This window comes from Somniosus microcephalus, chromosome 34 (genome assembly GCF_052327205.1).
Source record: "Somniosus microcephalus isolate GS21.2 chromosome 34, FLI_Smic_1.0, whole genome shotgun sequence".
NCBI lineage: Eukaryota > Metazoa > Chordata > Chondrichthyes > Squaliformes > Somniosidae > Somniosus > Somniosus microcephalus.
In genome coordinates, this window is record NC_141020.1 from 7,961,817 (window position 1) to 7,987,915 (window position 26,099).

The 26,099-nt window shown below is 50.4% G+C and overlaps 1 protein-coding gene across 2 annotated transcripts; it reads right to left on the reverse strand.

Annotated features, from left to right (window-relative positions):
- Nucleotides 1-2,545: 2,545 nt before the first annotated feature.
- On the reverse strand, nt 2,546-25,631 carry LOC147096717 (bone morphogenetic protein 4-like). 2 transcript variants are annotated; one of them, XM_085973319.1, is made up of 3 exons: nt 24,997-25,631; nt 16,180-16,541; nt 2,546-10,554 (listed from the first exon to the last, which is right to left on the reverse strand). In XM_085973319.1, the coding sequence occupies exons 2-3, from the start codon at nt 16,532-16,534 to the stop codon at nt 9,734-9,736; spliced, it is 1,176 nt and encodes a 391-aa protein (XP_085829445.1). In that variant the 5' UTR covers nt 16,535-16,541; nt 24,997-25,631; the 3' UTR covers nt 2,546-9,733. The 2 variants fall into 2 exon arrangements, with proteins under 2 accessions (XP_085829445.1, XP_085829447.1); XM_085973321.1 differs by lacking the exon at nt 24,997-25,631 and having other exon boundaries at nt 16,180-16,621.
- Nucleotides 25,632-26,099: the final 468 nt, after the last annotated feature.

Here is a 26,099-nt window from a genome sequence, read left to right on the forward strand (position 1 = left end):
CCTCAAACATGTCTCACCTGAGTGGCTCATTCATAAATACAGCAATAAGTTGCAACTGAACAGATAGGGAACCTGCCAATGAAGAAGCAAGTATAAAAGGAGGTTTCCTCCTGGTTTCTTCTGACCCGGAGCTAAGGATTTGCAAGCATCTGCCAGCCTACAAACATCCCTAAGCAATGACAATTAACGATAGTTCACTGCCAAGTGACCAAACGCCATTAGAATTGGTGACTTTACAGGTTCGGGCCACATACTGTACAATGAAACTTTACCTTTGGGGCAGAATAATTCAGTGTGCATTACCTGGCATTACCCTCCTGTATCCCCCGATTGAGTGATTGCTGGTTAATCTAATCCTTCGATTTAGTGATCGGTTGCTAATCTATCCTTTGATTTAATGATTGCTAGTTAATCTAGTCCTTTGATTTAATGATTGCTAGTTAATATAGTCCTTTGAGTGATTGCTAGTTAATATAGTCCTTTGATTGAGTGATTGCTAGTTAATCCACTCCTTTGATTGAGTGATTGCTAGTTAATCTAATCCTTTGATTTAGTGATTGCTAGTTAATCTACTCCTTTGATTGAGTGATTGCTAGTTAATCTAATCCTTTGATTGAGTGATTGCTAGTTAATCTACTCCTTTGATTTAGTGATTGCTAGTTAATCTACTCCTTTGATTGAGTGATTGCTAGTTAATCTACTCCTTTGATTGAGTGATTGCTAGTTAATCTAATCCTTTGATTTAGTGATTGCTGGTTAATCTAGTCCTTTGATTTAGTGATTGCTAGTTAATCTAGTCCTTTGATTGAGTGATTGCTAGTTAATCTAATCCTTTGATTGAGTGATTGCTAGTTAATCTAATCCTTTGATTGATTGCTAGTTAATCTAATCCTTTGAGTGATTGCTAGTTAATCTACTCCTTTGATTTAGTGATTGCTAGTTAATCTAATCATTTGATTGAGTGATTGCTAGTTAATCTACTCCTTTGATTGAGTGATTGCTAGTTAATCTACTCCTTTGACTGAGTGATTGCTAGTTAATCTACTCCTTTGATTGAGTGATTGCTAGTTAATCTACTCCTTTGATTGAGTGATTGCTAGTTAATCTAATCCTTTGATTGAGTGATTGCTAGTTAATCTACTTCTTTGATTTAGTGATCGCTAGTTAATTTTTAAAGCTTCTAAGTTTTCTAAACAAACTGTATCACTTCACACACTGCTTCTCCTGATTGCTTCCTTCAATGGGACTGCGGGAACGATATTTAATTTTGCAATGAGAGGGGGGTTTTGGGAGAAGAAATGATGTTTTTCTCATCACCTCCCTCGGAACGAGACCCTTGACAAGCCAGTGAGTGCACTGGACCGAGGCCTCGCTCACTGTGTCGGGAGTGCAATGCAACTGGAGCCCCGAGCACACGCTGCCCCTTACACATCTGTGCAAACACCATTCGTCTTCCCGTCGTTGAGAGATAATTCTCAGGGAAAAGAACCGGGGTTTCCCTGGGAGAGGGAGCGAGAGTTTATGATGCTGAACCTGGCCTCTCTGGTCCACGGTTCGAGCAGGGATTTTAATCCTTTGCCCAGAGACAGCTCTGAATCTCGCTTTTCCAGGGGGCTCCTCGTACCGAGATTCAGGAGGAGATTTTCCCCAAGCGGATTGAGCTAATCTCTTTTAATATGAATTTCCAAAGATTTTTTTTTTGCTGAATGCACTTGGCCCCAGTTGCAGGGGAGTCAGCACCTGAAAGATGCAGGAAGAGAATAACAGAGACACAGGGAGGGGGATAAGAGGGAGAGAGTAGCAGAGATACAGGGCGGGATTGACAGAGGGGCAAATAGCAGAGACACAGAATAACAGAGACACAGGGAAAGAGTAACAAAAGGGAGTAACAGAGATGCAGGGAGAGTAACACACCAAAATAATCAGGATTGATGAGTGAGGTAAGTGAACACTGGGGGGTGGGGGCGGGGGAAGAGGGACCCACAGGGCAGCTCTTGTGGGGAAAGGGAAGATGAAAAGAATGAAGAAGACGGAAAAGGACCAAAGGAGCAGAGAAAGAGAGAGAGAGAAAGAAAGCGATAGAGAGAAAGAGAGAGAGACAGAGATAGAGAGAGAGAGATAGAGAGAGAGAGAGACAGAGAGACAGAGATAGAGAGAGTCAGAGAGAGAGACAGAGATAGAGAGATACACAGAGAAAGAGAGAAAAAGAGAAAGAGTCAGAGAGAGACAGAGAGAGAGATACACAGAGAGAGAAAGGAAGAGAGAAAGAGAGACAGAGAGAGAAAGAGAGACAGAGAGAGAAAGGAAGAGAGTCAGAGAGAAAGAGAAAGAGAGGGAGAGAAAGAAAGAGGGAAAGAGAGAGCGAGAGCGAGAGCCAAAGAAAGAGAGAGAAAGACCAGTAGAGAGAGAGAAAGAACCAACAAAAGAAACAGTAAAACAGGAGAGTCGGAGGAAACCAGGGCTACACACATGGACCCGTGTCAGGAAGGACTGATGTGCTTCCCAGCGTTGAGTTTTCCGGGGAATGACACACACGCACACATGGTCGTCTTAGATCAGGATAAACTTTAATAATCCGAAGCTCAGAGGCCTGCAGGAATGGCCCGTAACACAGCAGAGAAAAAGACAAGGATTTGAAAGCCGCCTCCACATTACAGCGGTAACCCGCGGGAGGGCCACAGCACTTTCTGCTGAGTTGAAAGTCACCGGTGATTCCCAACATAGAACGCCAACAACGGAGGAGCGAGTCATCCCCAGGAACAACCGTAAACAAAGATCTTGGATTCCCCTCCCCTCAAGCAGTGATGTCCCGCCGTAAGGGGTGCAGTACGGTGCCGAGGCAGAAGGCCTCCTTTCTTGACAGCGTTGTCCACACCTCGCCTGAAGATGGGTACCCACCTGGTACCTTTTCCATTCTTCACCATGCCAGCTTAGTTAGTGGGCATCGCCAGGCTATTTGACTGTGGAGGCGTCACACAAAGCCCGATCCCGTTCCCCATGCAATGCCCACACCTGCACTTTCCATAAAAGTAATCCCCCCCAAAAAAGCCAATGGATTTGTGGCCTTCATCTCCAGCGGGTTGGAATACAAAAGTGAGGAAGTCATGCTTCAGTTGTACAGAGCCTTGGTCAGACCCCATCCGGAGTCACTGCGCTCAGGAAGGATATCTTGGCCTTGGAGTGGGCACAGCGAAGATTCACCAGAATGATACTGTGTCTAAAAGGGTGGAATTATAAGGTCAGGTCCCATAAGCTTGGCTTGTATTCCCTTGAGTTAAGAAGGTTAAGGGGTGATCTAATTGAGGGGTTTAAAATGCTAAAGGCATTCGATAGGATTGATAGAGACAAACTATTTCCTCTGGTGGGAGGGAAGTCCAGAACAAGGGAGGCATAACCTTAAAATTAGAGCCAGGCCGTTCAGGGGTGATGTCAGGAAACAATTTTTCACACAGAGGGTAGTGGAAATCTGGAACTCCCTTCCCCAAAAAGCTGTAGAGGCTGGGGGGGGGTCAATTGAAAATTTCAAGACCGAGATCGATAGATTTTTGTTGGGTAAGGGTATTAAGGGATACGGAACCAAGGTGGGTAAATGGCGTTGAGGTACGGATCAGCCGTGATCTAATTGAATGGAGGAACAGGCTCGAGGGGCTGAATGGCCTGCTCCTCTTCCTATGTACCAGTTGGAGTCACTAGCCAGGAGCAGGAGCTCTGGCTACCTTTTCCTTCCGAGGCCGTCTGGAGCCCCTCTACGGCTGGGGGCCCAGCTGAGATGAGCTAACACGGACCAGGGCTCAAATCCTGCGATTTTCCCTGATCGACATAGCCCAGTACCACCACCCCCCCCCCGGTATAGAAGGGATATGTTGATGGGGTGAGACGGCGAGGGGTTGGGAGGAGGCTGGTGTGGAGCACAGTGCTTGTGTATCCCAGGGGACGCGTCGAACTAACTGCGCCCCTGGGATACGCAAGCACTGCGCGCCGGCAGCTGGAGGAGGCCCAGGATCGGAATCCCACGCGGGCCCACAGCTCAACGGCAGGCGCGCTAGGTAAGTGCAGGTCAGAGGCTTGCACCCGCGGGAAGCCCCCCGACCCGAATTTCTGGGCCATTTATCTGTTACATCTCCAGCTTTTTCCAGTTCTGATGAAGGGTCCCAGACCTGAAACGTTAACTCTGTTTCTCTCTCCACGGATGCTGCCTGACCTGCTGAGTGTTTCCAGCATTTTCTGTTGTTATTTTAAATATTAACACAGCTGCTATTATGTATCTACAGGCGCATTATAGAGAGCTTATCAAACTATCCTTGTTCCAGTGTGCTGTTGGGGATGATACACATCAGTAACCCTCTACAGGGCTCTCTCAGAATGTAAGGGTTTGCGTGCGCGCAAGTGTGTGTTGGTGTATCTAGAACTCTGAATGTGTACAATTAGCCCCAAGTGCGTCATGTTCAGGACTAGTAATCAGCAGCCTGGACTAATGAGCCTGAGATATGCGATTTCAAATCCCGCCATGGCAGTCTGAGAATTTGAAATCAGCTTTTTTTTAAATACCTGGAACTTAAAAAGCCAATCTCAACAAAAGTGACCGTGAGGCTGTCGGATTGTGGTTAAAACCCAACTGGTTCACTGCTGTCCCTTTTAGGGAGGGGAAAACCTGCCGTCCCTTACCCGGTCTGGGCCTACGTGTGACTCCAGTCCCACACCAACGCGGCTGACTCTTAACCGGGCCCCTCCGAAGTGGTCTAACATAGAAACTAGGAGCAGGAGTAGGCCATTCGGCCCTCGAGCCTGCTCCGCCATTCAATGAGATCATGGCTGATCATCCAAATTCAGTACCCTGTCCCTGCCTTCTCTCCATATCCCTTGATCCCCTTAGCCTTAAGAAATATATCTAACTCCTTCTTGAATATATTTAATGAATTGGCCTCAACTGTCTTTTGTGGTAGAGAATTCCACAGGTTCACCACTCTCTGGGTGAAGAAATTCCTCCTCATTGCTGTCCTAAATGGCTTACCCCTTATCCTTAGACTGTGACCCCTGGTTCTGGACTCCCCGGCCGTCGGGAACATCCTTCCTGCATCTAGTCTGTCCAGTCCTGTTAGAATTTTATAAGTTTCAATGAGATCCCCTCTCATTCTTCTAAACTCCAGCGAGTATAAGCCCAATCAACCCAATCTCTCCTCATACGTCATTCCTGCCATCCCAGGTATCAGTCTGGTGAATCTTCGCTGCACTCCCTCCATGGCAAGAACATCCTTCCTCAGATAAGGCGACCAAAACTGCACACAATACTCAAGATGTGGTCTAGCCGGCCGCTCAGCTGTATCGAGAAACCGCTACCCCCTGCGGTTCAAGAAGGCCCACTACCGCCCGCTCAAGGGCAACCCGGGATGGGCAATAAATGCCGGCCTTGCCAGCGACGCCCTCATCTCAGGAATGAATCGTTGCAGAAAAAAAAATATATAGGTTCGCGAGTGGTGCGTTTGCACAACTGGATGTTGATGCAAGTGTGTCTGTCCACCAGTGTGTGTGTGTGTAAATGTGCATGGAGTGGAGAATCTGGCTGTTTCCCACATTACGACAGTGACGACACTTCACCGAGCACTTCATTGGCTGGAAAGCGCTTTGGGACGTCTTGAGGTGGTGAAAAGCGGCTGTAGAAATGCGAGCGACGTTCCCGTTAACGGGCCGCCCACCGGCTTTTCAAATGGAGTAACCGCGTGTGCGCGGACGTTTGAGTGGGTCGCGCAGCCGCTTAAAGGGGCCGCGCACCCCAAGAAAAATTACAGGGGAACATTGAATGCAAGTTGTCATGAATCTTACCATTCATGTAGAAATAACTCATGAGATTACACTGGGCGGCCAGCTGGTGGCGCCGACCAAGGAGTATAAATACTCGGGCGTGGGCCCAGCTTGCTCAGGATGTTTCTGTAACCAGGAACTAGTGATGTAACTAGAATCTCATGGTTGTGAAACAGTTGATTAAAGCCTTGTTTTATACTCAAACCAAGTACTTAGTAGTTTTCTTACGTCACAAGTCAGTCTTTCTGTTTGCACATTGAGATGTGCGATTGTTAATTCGTATGTGTCTATGTGTATGTACACACTGAGTCCACGAGCGTGAGTGTAAGCGCAGACAGTAACAATCCTTAAACAAAACGAGCGCCTCTATTCAGAGTCGTTGCGAAGAACATTAAAAAAAAACTCTTTAAATTAATTTCCATTCATAAGACGCGATAAATATAATTAACAAAACATAATTGCCTACTTCATATAAAAACACAGGCTGCGTCGGACCGGGGATTGAAGCAGCCCGTTCTACTTCACTCTTAAAGGGCCCGGACTCTGTGGCTGCAGGTACACAGAGGCCAAGGGCTGAGTCAGTAAAGGGTTAAGGACGCCTGTTTGTTACCGAGGGGAGTAGAATGCGCGCCTGCCCGTTTGCGCGGCGAGGCTCGTGTCTTTCCGCCCGTCCCCGAAGGCACTTGTCAGGCTGGGGCAAGCCAATGGGCGCCGCCTATAATCTGCCACCTTGCCAAAATGACCATTCTTCAGATCTTGAGCCGAGGCTGGGTGTGTCAGCAAGCTGTCAGCAGCAGAAGCAGAAACACAGCCTTGCTTCAAAGCCTGATGTGGAAATCTATTTTGCACAAAGACTTGTTTATTTTTAAATGAGCAAAGTTCTTCATAAATCAAAACCGGCGAATAGGATCATAGATTGTCACCCCATCCACCACCTTAAACATTCACTCCCTCCACCACCGGCGCACCGTGACTGCAGCGTGTACCATCTACAAGATGCACTGCAGCAACTCGCCAAGGCTTCTTCGGCAGCACCTCCCAAACCCGCGGCCTTCACTACCTAGAAGGACAAGGGCAGCAGGCGCATGGGAACACCACCACCTCCAAGTTCCCCTCCAAGTTACACACCATCCCGACTTGGACACATCTGGGCCATTCCTTCATCGTCGCTGGGTCAAAATCCTGGAACTCCCTCCCTAACAGCACTGTGGGAGCACCTTCACCACACGGACTGCAGCGGTTCAAGGCGGCGGCTCACCACCACCTTCTCAAGGGCAACTAGGGATGGGCAATAAATGCTGGCATTGCCAGCGACGCCCACATTCCCAGAATGAATAAAAGTTATGAGCTTCGGTGGAATTTTGCCCTCCAGTGTCTTGATTTTGCTTACTGTGTGGGGACACTGTACAAGTCTGGGACAGGGGGTGCAGGCTGGGAGGAGTTACCTAGAGTGATGTGACGCACGATACTAACTTTGTTTTTCTGCCGCATATCAAACTTTTGCGTGCTAGGCAGACAGAGACAAGAGCCTGACTTTGAGGGGGGGCTGGGCTCATATCGACAGAGGTGCTGTTAACAACAGCAATCCCCGCAAGTTAGCCTCTCTTAGGGTTGTCTGCGCTGACTGACACAGCTCCAATATACAACATAAAATAGGAAGCGTCGGTTGGCCTTGTAGGTAAGCGCACCTCCTCCAAGGAGATCGCGGGATCAGTTCCGAGACGACCTGGTCATCTGCCCTTAGATTGGGCAGCAGTTGCAGGTGGGGGGGGGGGGGTGGTGAGTTTGCAATAATTGGGCTCTGCACCCCCTGGGGTAGGGAGGCGAGGGAGAGTGGGTGGGGGGTTGCAAAACCAGCCAGGTCCCCCCCCACCCCCCCACACAAGATGTCTACCCGCAGTAACCCTGGCTGGAGATGTCATCACCGGGACAGGATTGGCTGCGATGCCCCCCATGGTTGAATAGTCTGCCGCCGTTCGCTCTCTGGTCTCGCGTGTGCCACTTGAGCGGGGTACCAGAGGGTGGGCGGTTTGTGTTGAACTGTGCCCCATTGCAATAGCCAGCACCTTCAGGGGAGGAAACCGCCCATAAACAGCGGCCGAATGGTGACACTCACTCTTTATCACAAGACCGTAGCAAAACTCAAACCAGCTTTCACAGGGTCCGAATGTGCAGTCAATTGCTTACATTTTTTTTCCCCCCAAAAGCTACAAAAATGTTGGTGATTTCTGGTGTTCTCCAAATATGGTGACTCCAGAGACTCGAGCACAGAATCCAGGCTGACACTCCCAGTGCAGTGCTGAGGGGGTGCTGCACTGTTGGAGGTGCCGTCTTTCAGATGAGACGTTAAACCGAGGCCCCGTCTGCCCTCTCGGGTGGACGTAAAAGAATCCACGGCACAATTTCGAAGAAGAGCAGGGGGAGTAATCCCTGGTGTCCTGACCAATATTTATCCCTCAATCAAACATCCCTAAAACAGATGATCTGGCCATTATCTCATTGCTGTTTGCGGGATCTTGCTGTGTGCAAATCGGCTGCCGCGTTTCCCTACATTACAACAGTGGCTATACTTCAAAAGAGTCCTTCATTGGCTGTAAAGCACTTTGGGATGTCCTGAGGTCGTGAAAGGTGCTGTAGAAATGTAAATCTTTCTTTCAATGGTGAAAAGTTGTAGCCAAGTTGGAGTCTCATTCCGAAGGCAAAGAACGGCGCCCTATTGTCCTTCTTCTTCTCTTCTTCTTAGGCAGTCCCTCGGAACCGAGGATGACTTGCTTCCACACTAAAAATGAGTTCCCAGGTGACTGATGAGTCCAATGCCGGGACCTACAGTCTCTGTCACAGGTGGGGCAGATGGTGGTTGAAGGGGCGGGTGGGTGGGGTGCTTGCGTTGACGTGCGCTCCTTGCGCTTGGCTTCCGCTTGCTCCCGGTGAAGAGACTCGAGGTGTTCGGCGCCTTCCCAAATGCTTCTCCTCCACTTTGTGCGGTCTTGGGACAGGGATTCCCAGGTGTCAGTGGGCATGTTGCACTTTTTCAAGGAGGCTTTGAGGGTGTCCTTGAAACCTGGGGCTCTCTTGCCGTGCCGGAGCTCCGAGTAGAGCGCTTGTTTTGGGAGTCTCGTATTGGGCATGCGGACAATGTGACCCGTCCATCGGAGCTGATCGAGCGTGGTCAAAGCTTCGATGCTGGGGATGTTGGCCTGAGCGAGAACACTGACGTTGGTGCGCCTATCCTGCCAATGGATTTGCAGGATCTTGTGGAGGCAGCGTTGGTGGTACCTCTCCAGTGCTTTGAGGTGCCTGCTGTACATGGTCCATGTCTCTGAGGCATACAGCAGGGCGGGTATCACTGCTGCTCTGTAGACCATGAGCTTAGTGCCGGGTTTGAGGTCCTGGTCTTCAAACACTCTCTTCCTCAGGCGACCGAAGGCTGCACTGGCACACTGAAGGCGGTGTTGGACTTCGTCATCAACGCCTGCCCTTGTTGATGGTAGGCCTATTATCCATCATGTTGGCAAGGGCACAGCGACACATGGTTTGCATCTACAGTGCGAGGTGTATCGAGAGTAGTCACGATGGGAAGTCCTCGGGGCTTGAAGGTGCTTGAAATTTCTAACCTCTCGGAAGGGTCCCAAAGTCTCACCTGGGAGTCTCGGGTCCCAGAATAGTTCACCTGTGACATGAATCTTGTCATTCATGTGAAAATGACTTATGTAATGACACTGGGCGGCCTGCTGGTGGCGTTGTCCAGGGAGAGTATAAATACTCGGGCACGGGCCCAGCTTGCTCAGGACAGTCTTTAACAGGAACTAGTGAAGGACACAACTAGATCTCCATGTTGAAAACCAGTTGATTAAAGCCTTGTTTAATACTCAGACCAAGTGCCTAGTAGTTTTCTTACGTCAACCTGGGTTTACTTGCGGGCAAGGTGGGATTTTCAGCGACATCCACAGCCTTCGACCGCCATCTCCTGGTAATTTTTCAGGACCACCCGCTCATCCTCGTCCAGGTACAGCATGGCGATCGGGCTGAGCTCGGTGGGGACGCAGCAGGCCTTGGGGATGTTGGCGTTGACCGAGTTCACCAGCGTCTGCACGATGGCGTGGCTGGAGGAGTTCATGTGGTCGGCCAGGGGGAAGCGGCACTCGCCGTGGCAGTAGAAGGCGTTGTAGCCGCGGGGAGCGATGATCCACTCAGTCCAGCCCACGCTCTCAAAGTCCACGTACAGCGGCCGCCTCCGGCAGCGGTTCCTGCCGCGGCCCCTCTTCCGCGGCTTCTGCTTGCCGCCGTGCCGCTTGCTCCTGGAGCCGAGGGACCGCCCTCTCCCATCCTGGCCGTAGGTGATCAGGAGCGGCCTCTGGTGGGGCCAGCTGGCCGCCTCACCGCGCAGCGACCTGCTGACCCTCAGGCGTCCGGGCGGCGAGGCGCCCCGGTCCACCTCGATCAGGAACCAGACCACCCCCTCGCCCGCCGTCCTGGCGCTCGCCACGGCCGAGCCCACGCCGAAGCTCTCCCATCGGGTGTGGTTGGCGGGTAGCAGGCGCCGCTCCAGCAGCTGGTGCCTCATCTCGCCGCCCGTGGGCCGCGTGAGCTCGTAGACGCTGACCCCTTCCAGCCCAGGATCCGCCCGGCCATTGGCTTCGCTGTACAAACGGAGCTCAGCCGAGGTGACTTGCTCTCGATCAGGGATGGTCGTCAGGTTGAAGACGATCTGGTGGCGATTTCCTCCCTCTGTCCGAGAAACCTCCTCAAAGTATTCTGTCAAAAACCAAAAAAAAACACCGTACCAACAGGGTTAATAACAGGCCTTGTGATTCATGCAGAGCAAAACTCCCTCTTCCCTCAACAACAACTTGCATTTATCTGGCGCCTTTAACGTAGTAAAACGTCCCAAGGCGCTTCACAGGCGCGATTATCAAAAGGAAATTTGACACCGAGCCACAGAAGGAGATATTAGGACAGGTGACCAAAAGCTTGGTCAAAGAGGTCGGTTTTAAGGAGCGTCTTAAAAGGAGGAGAGAGAGGAAGAGAGGTTTAGGGAGGGACTTCCAGAGCTTAAGGCCTGGGCATGTACAGAAGGCACGGGAATGCGCAAGAGGCCAGAATTGGAGGAGCGCAGAGATCTCGGAAGGTGACCATAAAACTACCGGATTATTGTGATCGCATTGAAACTTATAAAATTCTAACAGGACTAGACAGACTAGATGCAGGGAGGATGTTCCCGATGGCGGGGGGAGTCCAGAACCAGGGATCACAGTCTAAGGATAAGGGGTAAGCCATTTAGGACAGAGATGAGGAGGAATTTCTTCACCCAGAGAGTGGTGAACCTGTGGAATTCTCTACCACAGAAGGCAGTTGAGGCCAACTTATTAAATATATTCAAGAAGGAGTTAGATATATTTCTTAAGGCTAAAGGGATCAAGGGATATGGGGAGAAAGCAGGGACAGGGTACTGAGTTTGGATGATCAGCCATGATCTCATTAAATGGCGGAGCAGGCTTGAGAGGCCGAATGGCCTACTCTTGCTCCTAATGTCCTTCAGGGAAGGAAATCTGTCTGTGTGGAGTTTGCATATTCTCCCCGTGTTTGCATGGGTTTCCTCCGGGTGCTCCGGTTTCCTCCCACAGTCCAAAGATGTGCGGGTTAGGTTGATTGGCCATGATAAAAATTGGCGCTTAGTGTTAGGGGGGATTAAATACGTGGGGTTACGGGGTTACAGGGATAGGGCTTGGGTGGGATGGCTGTCGGTGTAGGGACCGAGTGCTAGGGTTTGGATGATCAGCCATGATCTCGTTGAATGGCGGAGCAGGCTCGAAGGGCCAAATGGCCGACTCCTGCTCCTATCTTCTATGTTTCTATGTCCTTACCCGGTCTGGCCTATATGCGACTCCAGACCCACAGCAATGTGGTTGACTCTTAACTGACCCTCCGAAATGGCCTAGCGAGACCCTCAGATGTATCAAAAGAGCTACAAGAAACTATAATAAGCACCACACGGACTGCAGCGGTTCAAGAAGGTGGCCCAGCGCCACCTTTTCAAGGGGCAATAAATGCCGGCCTTGCCAGCGACGCCCGCATCCAGTGAATTAATTTTTAAAAAGTTGTAGGATTTAGGAACAGAGGAACAGGAGGAGGCCATTCAGACCCTCGAGCCTGTTCCGCCATTCAATGAGATCACGGCTGATCTGTATCTCAACTCCATCTACCCGCCTTGGTTCCGTAACCCTTATTACCCTTACCCAACAAAATTCTACCAATCTCCGTTTCTGAAATTTGCAATTGACCTGGTCATGCACAGCACAGGTGAGGTGCAGAACGAAGCTTCCTGTACACTGTCCCAAAAAAATGTGCCAACTTAAGTCCTAAGAGACTTGCATTTCTACAGCCACCTTTCACCACCTCAGGATGTCCCAAAGCGCTTTACAGCCAATGAAGTACTTGTTTTTTCAAGTGTAGTCACTGTTGCACTGATGCATTAGAAATAAAAGGGGGGCTTTTGGCAGTTACAAAAGACTAAAGACGGAAGAAGCCCTAGAGGAGTATAAAAAGTGCAGGGGCATACTTAAAAAAGAAATTAGGAGGGCGAGGAGGGGCCATGAAATAACACTGGCGAGCAAAATAAAGGAAAATCCTAAGATGTTTTATAAGTATATTAAGGGCAAGAGGATAACCAGGGAAAGGGTAGGGCCCATTAGGGACCAAAGTGGCAATCTGTGTGTAGAGCCAGAGGATGTAGGCGGGGTTTTAAATGAATTTTTTGCATCTGTGTTCACTATGGAGAAAGACGATGCAGACATAGAAATCGGGCAAGGGGACTGTGACATACTTGAACATATTAGCATCGAGAGGGAGGAGGTGCTAGCGGTTTTAGCAGGCCAAAAAGTGGATAAATCCCCAGGCCCGGACGAGATGTATCCCAGGCTGCTGTGGGAGGCAAGGGAGGAGATTGCAGGGGCTCTGACACAAATTTTCAGAACCTCTCTGGCCACAGAGGATGTACCAGAGGACTGGAGAACAGCTAACGTAGTACCATTATTCAAGAAGGGTAGCAGGGATAAACCAGGGAATTACAGGCCAGTGAGTCTAACATCTGTGGTGGGGAAATTATTGGAAAAAATTCTGAGGGACAAAATTAATCTCCACTTGGAGAGGCAAGGATTAATCGGGGATAGTCAGCATGGCTTTGTCAAGGGTAAATCAAGTCTGACAAATCTGATTGAATTTTTCGAGGGGGTGACTACGGGGGTGGATGAGGGAAATGCTGTGGATGTGGTTTACATGGACTTCAGTAAAGCTTTTGACAAAGTCCCGCATAGGAGACTGGTCAAGAAGGTAAGAGCCCATGGGATCCAGGGTGCCTTGGCGCGTTGGATCCTAAACTGGCTGAGTGGCAGGAGGCAGAGGGTGATGGTCGAAGGTTGCTTTTGTGACTGGAAGCCTGTGTCCAGTGGGGTACCTCAGGGATCGGTGCTGGGTCCCTTGTTGTTTGTGATCTACATAAATGATTTGGATGAAAATGTAAAAGGTATGATCAGTAAGTTCGCAGATGACACGAAAATTGGTGGGGTGGTAAATTGCGAGGAGGAAAGCCTCAGGCTACAGGACGATATAAACGGGTTGGTCAGATGGGCGGAAAAGTGGCAAATGGAATTTAACCCTGAAAAGTGCGAGGTGATGCATTTTGGACGGACAAATAAGGCAAGGGAATACACAATGAGTGGTAGGACCCTAGGAAGTACAGAGGGTCAGAGGGACCTTGGTGTACATGTACATAGATCCCTGAAGGCAGCGGAGCAGGTAGATAAGGTGGTTAAAAAGGCATATGGGATACTTGCCTTCATTAGCCAAGGCATAGAATATAAGAGCAGGGAGGTTATGATGGAGCTGTACAAAACGCTGGTGAGGCCACAGCTGGAGTACTGTGTGCAGTTCTGGTCGCCTCACTATAGGAAGGATGTGATTGCTTTGGAGAGGGTGCAGAGAAGATTCACCAGGATGTTACCTGGGATGGAGCGCCTCAGCTATGAAGAGAGGCTGGACAGGCTGGGGTTGTTTTCCTTGGAGCAGAGAAGGCTGAGGGGGGACCTGATTGAGGTGTACAAAATGATGAGGGGCATAGATAGGGTAGATAAAGAGGAACTTTTCCCCTTAGTGGGGGGGTCAATAACAAGGGGGGCATAGATTCAGGGTAAGGGGCAGGAGATTTAGAGGGGATTTGAGGAGGAACTTTTTCACCCAGAGGGTGGTTGGAATGTGGAATTCAATGCCTGAAAGGGTGGTAGAGGCAGGAACCCTCACAACATTCAAGAAGCATTTGGATGAGCACTTGAAATGCCATTGCATACAAGGCTATGGACCAAATGCTGGAAAATGGGATTAGACTGGACAGGGATGGATGGGCGGCGCAGACACGATGGGCCGAAGGGCCTCTTTCTGTGCTGTAAAACTCTATGACTCTATGACTCTATGACTCTATGTTGTAATGGGACTGGAGTTACATGTAAACATAGAAACATAGAAGATAGGAGCAGGAGTCGGCCATTCGGCCCCTCGAGCCTGCTCCGCCATTCAATGAGATCATGGCTGATCATCCAAATTCAGTTCCCTGTCCCTGCTTTCTCCACATATCCCTTGATCCCTTTAGCCTTAAGAAATATATCCAACTCCTTCTTGAATATATTTAATGAATTGGCCTCCACTGCCTTCTGTGGTAGAGAATTCCACAGGTTCACCACTCTCTGGGTGATGAAATTCCTCCTCATCTCTGTCCTAAATGGCTTACCCCTTATCCTTAGACTGTGACCCCTGGCCAAGACCTGGGTAAGGACGGCAGGTTTTCTTCCCTAAAGGGACAGTAGTGAACCAGTTGGGATTTTTCCGACAGCCTCACGGTCACTTTTATTGACGTCCGTTTTTTAGTTCCAGATTTTAAAAAAAAATCTGAATTCAAATTCTCAAACTGCCACGGTGGGATTTGAATTCAAAATCCGTAGGATTATTAGTCCAGGCTTCTGGATTACTAGGCCAGTAACATAAACGCATGCTACCATACCCTATCCAGCCTGCACTTAGTCACTTGGTCTCAATTGCAACCATTGAGCTGGGAGCAGGAAATATTTAAAATCCGCCACTCCTGAATTATCAAGTAACTCTCCCCCTCGACTTCCTAAACATTGCACACATGTGGGACTGGCAGTTCAAGGCTACATCGACCAGAATCCTACCCGCCCCCCCCGCCCCCCGCCAACGACCTGCCGTCTCTCACTGTCTAGACCGACGCATGGTCACTACGGTGAGATATTGGTGGGTGGCCGACACTTCTGGATATCTACCCCAGAAAGAGTTTTTTCTTGAATTTATTCTTGGGATGTGGGCGTCGCTGTCAAGGCAAGGCATTTATTGCCCATCCCTCGTTGCCCCTCGAGCAGGTGGTGGTGGTGAGCCGCCTTCTTGAACCGCTGCAGTCCGTGTGGTGAAGGTGCTCCCACAGTGCTGTTAGGGAGGGAGTTCCAGGATTCTGACCCAGCGACGATGAAGGAACGGCCGATATATTTCCAAGTCGGGATGGTGTGTGACTCGGAGGGGAACTTGGAGGTGGTGGTGTTCCCGTGCGCCTGCTGCCCTTGTCCTTCGAGGTGGAAGAGGTCGCGGGTTTGGGAGTCTGAGCTATCAGGAGAGATGGGGGGAAATATTGGGACTGGAAACAAACGAAAGAGGAAATTGAAAGGAAGACTTGCATTTATATAGTGCATTGATGACCTCAGGACGTCCCAAAGCGCTTTACAGCCAATGAATTACATTTGAAGTGTAGTCACTGTTGTAATGTAGGAAACGTGTCAGCCATTTTGCGCACAGCAAGCTCCCACAAACAGCAGCGTGATAAATGACCAAATAATCTGTATATTGTGATGTTCATTGAGGGATAACTATTGGCACCAGGGAGAACTCCCCTGCTCTTCTTCGAAATAGTGCCGCAGGATCTTTTACATCCACCCATGAGAGCAGACGGGGCCTCGGTTTAACGTCTCATCCGAAAGACGGCACCTCCGACAGTGCGGCGCTCCCTCAGTACTGCGTTGGGATTGTCAGCCTAGCTTTTTGTGCTCAAATCTCTGGAGTGGGACTTGAACCCACGACCTTCTGACTCAGAGACCCACAGCTCAAGAGATGGGGTTACACCTCAAAGGCCGGTCCATCAGACGATGAAAGGGGAAAGGGTAGGCGAACAGTTTGGGTAAGAAGCTTCACTCCAACACGGCAGCCAATTTTGCGCACCGCACAATCCCACAAACAGCAATGGGATGGATGATGGTCAGATAATCTGTTCTTGTGATATTGATTGAGGGATAAACATTCACCTCCACCGCCAGTAGCCACACTTACCCAGGTGATGGAAGCTTCGGATTGTGTTGGCGTCCTGTGCGTGTCTCTCCAAGGTGGCGAAGCTGGAGTCCTGGATGGCGTCGTAATCCCCGGCGTGATAGTGATACAAATCCCGCATGTACTGGGGGACGACGGCGCCCGAGCCGGGCTCCGGCAGGCGGGTCAGCCCAAACCTGCTCAGCAGCGTCCTGCGCAGGGTGCGGGCCAGCTCCGGGTCGGGCGCGGAACGGGAGGCCCCTTCACTCGCACTGGCATCCGACGCCTTCCTCCCTCCTGCAGCATACGAGCTGGCTTCTCCGTCCACCAGGACCCGGGTAAACAGCGCGGCCATCAGTAGAAGACTAGCAGGGAGCATGGTGGAGCTGGGTGGCAAAATTCAACGGTTGGGTTAGCGCCCGGCGGAAAGGGGCAAACTTGACCGCAGCGACCATGACAGCAACCCTCCCAACCTTCACTTAGACCAAAGGGGCACTCCCTCACTTGAAAGAGAGACTTTGCCTTTACACAGCACCTTTCACGAACTCAGGACATCCCAAAGCGCTTTACAGCCAATGAAGTACTTTTTGAAGTGTGGTCACTGTTGTAATGTGGGAAATGCGGCAGCCAAATTGTGCACAGCAAGCTCCCACAAACAGCAATATGATAATGACCAGATCATCTGTTTTAGTGATGTTGGTTGAGGGATAAATATTGGTCCCAGGACACCGGGGAGAACTCCCCCTGCTCTTCTTCGAAATAGGATCTTTTATGTCCCTCAGCACTGCACTGGGAGCGTCAGCCTAGATTTTTGTACTCAAGTCTCTGGAGTGAGACCTGAACCCACGACCTTCTGACTCCGAGGCAATGGTGCTAACACTTGTACACCCACACTCTTAGTATATTAATCAAGGCCTACTCCCACAGGCCCATCTCAAAGCAACTCCATCTGCTCCGATTTACTTCTTTCAAAACCCTGCCTCTCCTCTCGCTTTACTTCTCCCCTCCCCCCCTCTAATCATCGCCGAGCAGATGAGCTCTGAGTTTAGGGCAGTCAGGATCACACAGCCACCTATCTGGCTTAGGGCCCGGGGAGGTAGGCCGCAGGGCCGCAGTCCCTCTGGGGTGCATCACGAGTTACACTGGCATAAAGCGCTATGACAACCAACTGGCAGCTTTCAGCAGCCTCAGGCTGAATTCACGGTCAGTCATTCAGTTAGTGTTGGCCGTGGTTCAGCGGGCAGCACTCTTGCCCCTGAGTCAGAAGGTTGTGGGTTCAAGTCTCGCTCCAGAGACTTGAGCACAAAAGTCCAGGCTGACACTCCCAGTGCGGTACTGAGGGAGCGCTGCACTGTCGGAGGGGCAGTACTGAGGGAGCGCCGCACTGTCGGAGGGTCAGTACTGAGGGAGCACTGCACTGTCGGAGGGGCAGTACTGAGGGAGCACCGCACTGTCGGAGGGGCAGTACTGAGGGAGCACCGCACTGTCGGAGGGGCAGTACTGAGGGAGCACTGCACTGTCAGAGGGGCAGTACTGAGGGAGCGCCGCACTGTCGGAGGGTCAATACTGAGGGAGCACTGCACTGTCGGAGGGGCAGTACTGAGGGAGCGCCGCACTGTCGGAGGGGCAGTACTGAGGGAGCGCCGCACTGGCGGAGGGGCAGTACTGAGGGAGCGCCGCACTGGCAGAGGGGCAGTACTGAGGGAGCGCCGCAGTGTCGGAGGGTCAGTACGGAGGGAGCGCTGCACTGTCGGAGGAGCAGTACTGAGGGAGCGCTGCACTGTCAGAGGGGCAGTACTGAGGGAGTGCTGCACTGTCGGAGGGGCAGTACTGAGGGAGTGCTGCACTGTCGGAGGGGCAGTACTGAGGGAGTGCTGCACTGTGGGAGGGGCAGTACTGAGGGAGCGCCGCACTGTCAGAAGGGCAGTACTGAGGGAGTGCTGCAATGTCGGAGGTGCGGTCTTTCGAATGAGACGTTAAACCGAGGCCCCGTCTGCTCTCTCAGGTGGATGTAAAAGATCCCACGGCCACTATTTCGAAGAAGAGCAAGGGGAGTTCTCCCCGGTGTCCTGGGGCCAATATTTATCCCTCAATCAACACCACTAAAAATAGATGATCCGGTCATTATCACATTGCTGTTTGTGGGATCTTGCTGTTCGCAAATTGGCTGCTGCGTTTCCTACATTTCAACAGTGACTACATTTCAAAAAAGTACTTCATTGGCTGTAAAGTGCTTTGGGACGTCCGGTGGTCGTGAAAGGCGCTATAGAAATGCAAGTCTTTCTTTCTTTCACTGCTTTGAAGTTGGCCTTTTAAAGTCACAGGCCCGGAGATTCCACGAGTGGATCTCCCGATGCACTCCGGCGGAGACTAACGGAATCGCCAGAGGAAGAACAGTGCCAGCAGCTGCAAAGTGGCGTTTCCTCGGGGCGGGGGGTGGGCGGGGGGGGGTGGCGGTCGGACGCCAGAGCTGCGGTGCGAGATCGAGAGATTTACTCGTGGAATCTCAGGGCCCATAGTTCCCAAATGATCTTGAAATATACACAGTGTCAGAGGGTCTACTTCTATGTTCTGGGCATTATCCTGGTCTGGATGGGAGTTATACTTACAACAACAACAACTTCCATTTGTATGGCATCTTTAATGTGGCAAAACATCCCGTGGCGCTTCACAGGAGCGATTATCAGACAAAATTTGACACCGAGCCGCATAAGGAGATATTAAGGCAAGTGACCAAAAGCTTGGTCAAAGAGGTAGGTCTTAAGGAGCATCTTAAAGGAGGAGAGCGAGGCGGCGAGGTAATTCCAGAGCTTCGGGCCAGGGTAGCTGAAGGCACGGCCGCCAATGGTGGATTAAAATCGGGGGATGCGCAAATGGCCGGAATTGGAGGAGCGTGGAGTTCTTGGAGGGTTGTTGGGCTGGAGGAGGTGGCACGTGTGGAGCCAGGCCTTTCAGGAGTGACGTTAGGAAACACTTCTACACACAAAGGGTGGGAGAAGTTTGGAACTCTCTTCCGCAAACGGCAACTGACGCTAGATCAATTGTTAATTTTAAATCTGAGATTGGTAGATTCTTGTTAACCAAAAAGGTATTAAGCTAAATGGCCTACTCCTGTTCCTGCGTGATCCAGGGATAACTTTCACCAGATTTACCAGAATGGTTCCGGGGATGGGGGATCTTAGCTACAAGGACAGGTTGGAGAAGCTGGATTTGGTTTCATTAGAGCAAAGGAGGTTGAGGGGTGATTTGATCGAGGTGTACAAGATTATGACGGGTTTGGATCGGCTAGACGGGGAAAGGCTGTTCCCACTAGTTGATGGTACAAGGACTATGGGGCACAGATTTAAAGTTTTGGGCAAGAGATACAGGGGGGGGGGGGGACGTGAGGAAAAACATTTTTACGCAGCCAGTGGTGAGGACCTGGAACTCGCTGCCGATGGAAGTGGTGGAAGCGGAGACACTCGATGTTTTCAAGGGGAGACTCGATAGGCACTTGAGGGAAATAAACTTGCAGGGCTACGGGGATAGAGCGGGGGAATGGGACTGACTGGATTGCTCTACAGAGAGCCGGCACGGACTCGATGGGCCGAATGGCCTCCTTCTGTGCCGTTATGACTCTGTGACTGTGACTTAGGGAGGGGAACGATTCCCCACTTCCACCTCCTCCCCCCTCCCCCCCCACCCCCCCCTGCACCCCCCGCCCCCCCCAGTTAGGAATTCCAAGGTCAGGTCCTTAAATTAAAAAAACAAAATTCAACTATCTTAAAAGGGAGGAACAGATTGCATGGAGTTTCTTGGCTGCCTTCACTTCCATTGATTTTTTTACAGGAGATCATTACAGGTCAGCTTATCCCATTTCCTGCTTCAAATCCGTTTGTTTTTTTTAAGTAAGTCTCTCTACCACGAGGCACATACGATTACACATCGCCCACATTCTCGTGGAAACAGACATGCGTCGCCCACCGCTCTCCGTAAACCCCAGCTCATCCAAAACTCTGTTAACTCAATAGTCCCGTTCGCCCATCACCCCCTGCGCTCGCTGACCTACACTGGCTCCCGGTCCTGCAACGCCTCGATTTTAAAATTCTCATCCTTGTTTTCAAATCCCTCCATGGCCTTGCACCCACCCCCCTCCCTACCTCTGAAACCTCCTCCAGCCCCACAACCCTCTGAGATCTCTGCGCTCCTCCAATTCTGGCTTCTTGCGCATCCACGATTATAATCGCTCCACCATTGGCGGCCGTGCCTTCAGCTGCCTGGGCCCCCAAGCTCTGGAATTCCCTCCCTAAACCTCGCCGCCTCTCTCTCCTCCTTTTAAACGCTTCTTAAAACCGGCCTCTCTGACCGAGCTTTTGGTCACCCGTCCGAATATCTCCTCATGTGGCTCGGTGTCAAAACCTTTTTGATAATCGCTCCTGTGAAGCGTCTTGGGGCGTTTCACTACGTTAAAGGCGCTATATAAATGCAGTTGTTGTTGTGCGTGCGCCACTTGTGAAGTACACAGGTGATAACTATGCTCGTTGTGCTCCTGAAGGGTGAGTCAGCCCTGAACTGGTGTGTGGTATTGAGCCCAGCCGAGAGAGTGCTGCACTGTCGGAGGTGCCGTCTTTCGGATGAGACGTTAAACCGAGGCCCCGTCTGCTCTCTCAGGTGGACGTAAAAGATCCCACGGCCACTATTTCGAAGAAGAGCAGGGGGATTCTTCCCCAGTGTCCTGGGGTCAATATTTATCCCTCAACCAACATCTCTGAAACAGTGGGAGCTTGCTTTGCACAAATTGGCACCTCGTTTCCTACATTACAACAGTGACTACACTTTAAAAGTACTTCATTGGTTGTAAAGCGCTTTGGGACATCCTGAGGTCGTGAAAGGCGCTTAGAAATGCAAGTTATTTCTCTTAAACAGGACCGAAGGGCAAACAAATCTTACCTCGGAGAACATGGAATAACCTTACTGACAGCTATACATGATTGTGTGAGACCAACAGTGAGTTTCTTCTGGGCAAGGGGGGGAATAGAGGAAATGGAGGTGGAAAAACACAAGTATGTTTATTGATAGTTTAATGCCTTAGAGAGGGTGCAGAGGAAGATTTACTAGAATGGCACCAGGGTTGACCGACTTCAGTTACGTGGAGAGACTGGAGAAGCTGGGCTTGTTCTGCTTAGAGCAGAGAAGGCTAAGGGGAGATTTAATAGAGGCGTTCAAAATGATGACGGTTTCGATGGAGTAAATAAAGAGAAACTGTTTCCACTGGCAGGAGGGTCGGTAACCAGAGGACACAGATTTAAGATAACCGGCAAAAGAACCAGAGGGGGAGATGAGGAGAATTTTCTTTACGCAGCGAGTTGCTGTGATCTGGAACGCGCTGCCTGAAAGGGCGGTGGAAGCAGATTCAATAGTAACTTTCAAAAGGGGAATTGGATAAATACTTGAAGAAAAGGAGGAATTTGCAGGGCTGTGGGGAAAGAGCAGGGGGAGAGTGGGACTAACTGGGGAGCTCTTTCAAAGAGCCGGCACAGGCTATGATGGGCCGAATGGCCTCTCTCTGTGCTGTATCATCCTATGAATGAATTGTGTGCGAGTGACTGCTTGATAATGAAACCATTTTGACTCAAAGGCACGAGGAAATAGTGCTCGCCATGCATGCTGTGAAGGACTCTCTGCACAGTCTGAGTGTGTGTGTGTGTGTGTGTGTGTGTGTGTGGTTTGCAGATAGCGTGTGGAGAGGACTATCCTGGATGATGATTATAATCTATCTGACAGACGTGACTAAATTGCCCCTTTGGTAGAGACCGAGAGTCCAAGCACAACCGATTAATGATCTTAATCTCTCGCACAGACATGGGTAATATCAATCAAATATTTGAAATGAAATGGGAAAGATCGCTGGCAAGGCAAAGTCGAGGGATCGGGACTGCGCTTAATACAGCACAGAGTGAGGCCATTCGGCCCATCGTGCCTGTGCTGGCCCTTTGAACGACCTCTCCAATTAGACCCACTCCCCCCTGCTCTTCCCCCATAGCCCTGCATTTTTCTCTCCCTTCTAGTATTTCTCCAATTCCCTTTTGAAAGTTACTATTGAATCTGCTTCCACCGCCCTTTCAGGCAGCGCGATCCAGGTCACAACAACTCGTTGCGCAAAGAAAATTCTCCTCATGTCCCCTCTGGTTTCTTTTGCCGATTATCTTAAATCTGTGTCCCGCGGTTACCGACCCTTCCCTCCTTCCCTACTCTTATCAAAATCCTTCAGGGAGGGAATTCCAGAGCTTAGGGCTGAGGTAGCTGAAGGCACGGCCGCCGATAGTGGGTCGACGAAAATTGGGGATGATCAAGAGGCCAGAAAAATCTCCCCCTTAACCTTCTCTGCTCTAAGGAGATCACTCCCAGCTTCTCCAGTCTCTCCACATGACTGAAGTCCCTCGTCCCTGGGGTACCATTCTGGTAAATCTCCTCCGCACCCCCTCCAAGGCCTTGACATCCTTCCTAAAGTGTAACAATCAGAAGGTTACAGTTTCTAGCTAGAGAGGTGGGACATACACCGTGTTATACCATCTCCAGGTTCCCTAATAAACGGCAGCACCTCTTGGCAGATCAGATCCTGAGACAGGAACGTGAAGCACTTTTGCCCCTTTGCTGACTAACTGTGGGGTAGGACCGGACATCAAGAGCGGCCACCTTGGGAGTGATATCACCAAGTATTGCCCACATCATGTAGTGACTGCGGGATCTTTGTGAACAGGAGAGATTCCCATGAGCACTGCCTGCGTTTGCCCGGCCCGGTTTCTGGATCGGTGCCAAAGTCAACAAAATAAGAAAGAGCGACACTTAAAGCAACAATGACATTAACCAGCCATTGGTTTCCTATTCTCTCCCGAGGGCGCTGACTCTTGCCGGAGCACAATTCCGCAAGTCTTGGGAGCCCCGCCAAGTGGGCGTCCTACATGTGTGAGCTTCGGCGGCGAGCCTCGGAAGGCTATTCGGCCACTGGGAGCATCACACATTCATGCACTTTCAGCAGAGGGTGCTGGATTGTGCTCAGGAACCCAGTGTATCTTTCCCTCCCTAGCCTGGGGGAATGGGGCGGGGGGTAACTGCAGCATGAGCATCTGGACTAAGATCAGTACGGGGGTGGGGGCGGGGAGGTGGGGAGCAGGGCGGAACCTAATAGCTTGCTGGTTTGTGTGGGTCAGTGCTACTCTGGGTGATGCACTTACTGACTTGAGCCAGAAGGACAGCCTCCTAAATCTAAACTTCAACACCTCATTAAAAAAAAATGCCATTTCTTCTGAACAAAAGGTTGCTGGTCAGACAGACCCTGGACTCAGTGTTTTCATCAATGCTGTGGGAGCATTTTCTGTTTGACTTTCATTTCTATAGCGCCTTTCACGACCTCAGGACGTCCCAAAGCCCTTTACAGCCAATGAAGTACTTTTGAAGTGTAGTCGATGTAGGAAACGCGGCAGCCAATTTGCGCACAGCAAGCTCCCACAAACAGCAATGTGATAAATGACCAGATAATCTGCTTTTTTTTTTAAGTGACATTGGTTGAGGGATAAATATTGGCCAGGACACCAGAGGGAACTCCCCCACTCTTCTTCCAAATAGTGCGGTGGGATCTTTTATGTCCACCCGAGAGGGCAGACGGGGCCTCGGTTTAATGTCTCATTCAAAAGATGTCACCTCCGACAGTGCAGCACCCCCTCAGCATTGCACTGGGAGTGTTACATTGAAATTAAGAATTCCATATAGTCTAAAATGTGCTGTGAGTCATAGAGATGGCGAGGGTCTGTGAATCTAACCCCGTCTACACTGATGTAACCATTACGAATGCTAGTGGAAGCATCAGAATTAGCTGCTGATCACTCGCGACGCCTTCCGCGATGGCCCCCACGGTTGAAACTCATGTACGATTTGGGCTGGGATCCCCATGGATCTGTACCCGAGTGAGAGTCACTGCCTTAAGGGGAAGGGAAATTGGTGAACAACAAAAATATACATTTTCTGCTAATATTGTAACTGGGAGGGCAGCTACTGAGGTGCGAATTCGCCCGTCTCTCCCCTCCCTGAATACTGCCAAGAAAACAAATCTTGCATTTCTGTAGCACCTTTCACAACCTCAGGACATCCCAAAGCGCTTTACAGCCAATGAAGTACTTTTGAAGTGTAGTCACTGTTGTAATGTGGCAGCCAATTTGCGCACAGCAAGCTCCCACAAACAGCAACTTAATCATGACCTGATTTTTTAGTGATGTTGGTTGAAGGAGGCGAGAGTGCTACCCACTGAGCCACAGCAAGCTCCCGCAAACAGCGACGTGGTAAGGACCAGATAAACTGTCTTTTTAGTGATGTTGATTTAGGGATAAATATTGGCCCAGGACACCGGGGAGAACTCCCCCTGCTCTTCTTCGAAATAGCGCCTTGGGATCTTTTACATCCACCTGAGAGAGCAGACGGGGCCTCGGTTTAATGTCTCACCCGAAAGACGGCACCTCCGACAGTGCGGCACTCCCTCAGCACTGCACTGGGAGAGGTCAGCCCTAGACTTTTGTGCCCAAGTCTCTGGAGTGGGACTTGAACCCACAACCTTCTGACTCAGAGACGAGAGAGAGCACAGCCACTGGCTGTCACACGTACAGAGGGGGAACATTGTGTTGTGAGGAGAGGAGATCCTTAAACTGGGCAATAAAAAGCAGTTTGGAACAGGACTGAGAGTCTTGCCCCCCCCCTCTCCCCAAGCACTGAAATCTTAGCGTCAAACTTACCGGAGCCCAAAACTAAACTTTTCGAGTTGGAGGGGGTGGGGGAAAGTTTTCAATTTTAAAATAAGTAACTTCTACTCACTGAGTTCGGCAGATGTGGAGATTCCATGGTTCAAACTCCTCCAGGACCAGGAGCGAGTGGTCTGTCCCACTCTAATGCAGTATTTATTTTAAATTCATTAACTTTCCTCCTCTTCAGGGTCAAAGAAGACTTTAAAAAAAATATTAGTCTCCCTTTATCGTGTTTCTTTTTTTCCTTCTGTTGTTGGTGTTCTCCTCCATGTCTCCCAGGGGCAGTGTTGCACTTTCCTCTCTTCTCCCTGTTTCCTTCCCCCTCTCTCTCTCTCTCTCTCTGCTCTCAGTCCATTTAAACCCCGCACGCACCTTCCTGCTTTATTTTTGACCAGACGCTGATGTCACGGGTGGCGATCAGCCAGAAATTTCCATTCCATATACCACAAAAAAAAACATTCCTGGGGAAACAAAACGAAAACACACACACACACAAAGAGACATCAAGGAATCGACTGGGGGGAAGTCCCTGATCAATTTCACTTAGAAACTGCACCAAATGTTGGAGGGAAAGAGACAGATCATTGATTGGCTTTCAGTTACTGGATCAGAAATCGATAGGATCGATCAGCAATCACAGGCAGAAGCAATTAAAAAAAAAAATCATTCTGGGGATGTGGATGTCGCTGGCAAGGCCAGCATTTATTGCCCATCCCTAGTTGCCCTTGAGAAGGTGGTGGTGAGCCGCCTTCTTGAACCGCTGCAGTCCGTGTGGTGAAGGGGCTCCCACAGTGCTGTTAGGGAGGGAGTTCCAGGATTTTGACCCAGCGACGATGAAGGATCGACCGATATATTTCCAAGTCAGGGCGGTGTGTGACTCGGAGGGGAACTTGGAGGTGGTGGTGTCCCCATGCGCCTGCTGCCCTTGTCCTTCTAGGTGGAAGAGGTCGCGGGTTTGGGAGGTGCTGCCGAAGAAGCCTTGGCGAGTTGCTGCAGTGCATCTTGTAGATGGTACACACTGCAGCCACGGTGCGCCGGTGGTGGAGGGAGTGAATGTTTAAGGTGGTGGATGGGGTGCCAATCAAGCGGGCTGCTTTGTCCTGGATGGTGTCGAGCTTCTTGAGTGTTGTTGGAGCTGCACTCATCCAGGCAAGTGGAGAGTATTCCATCACA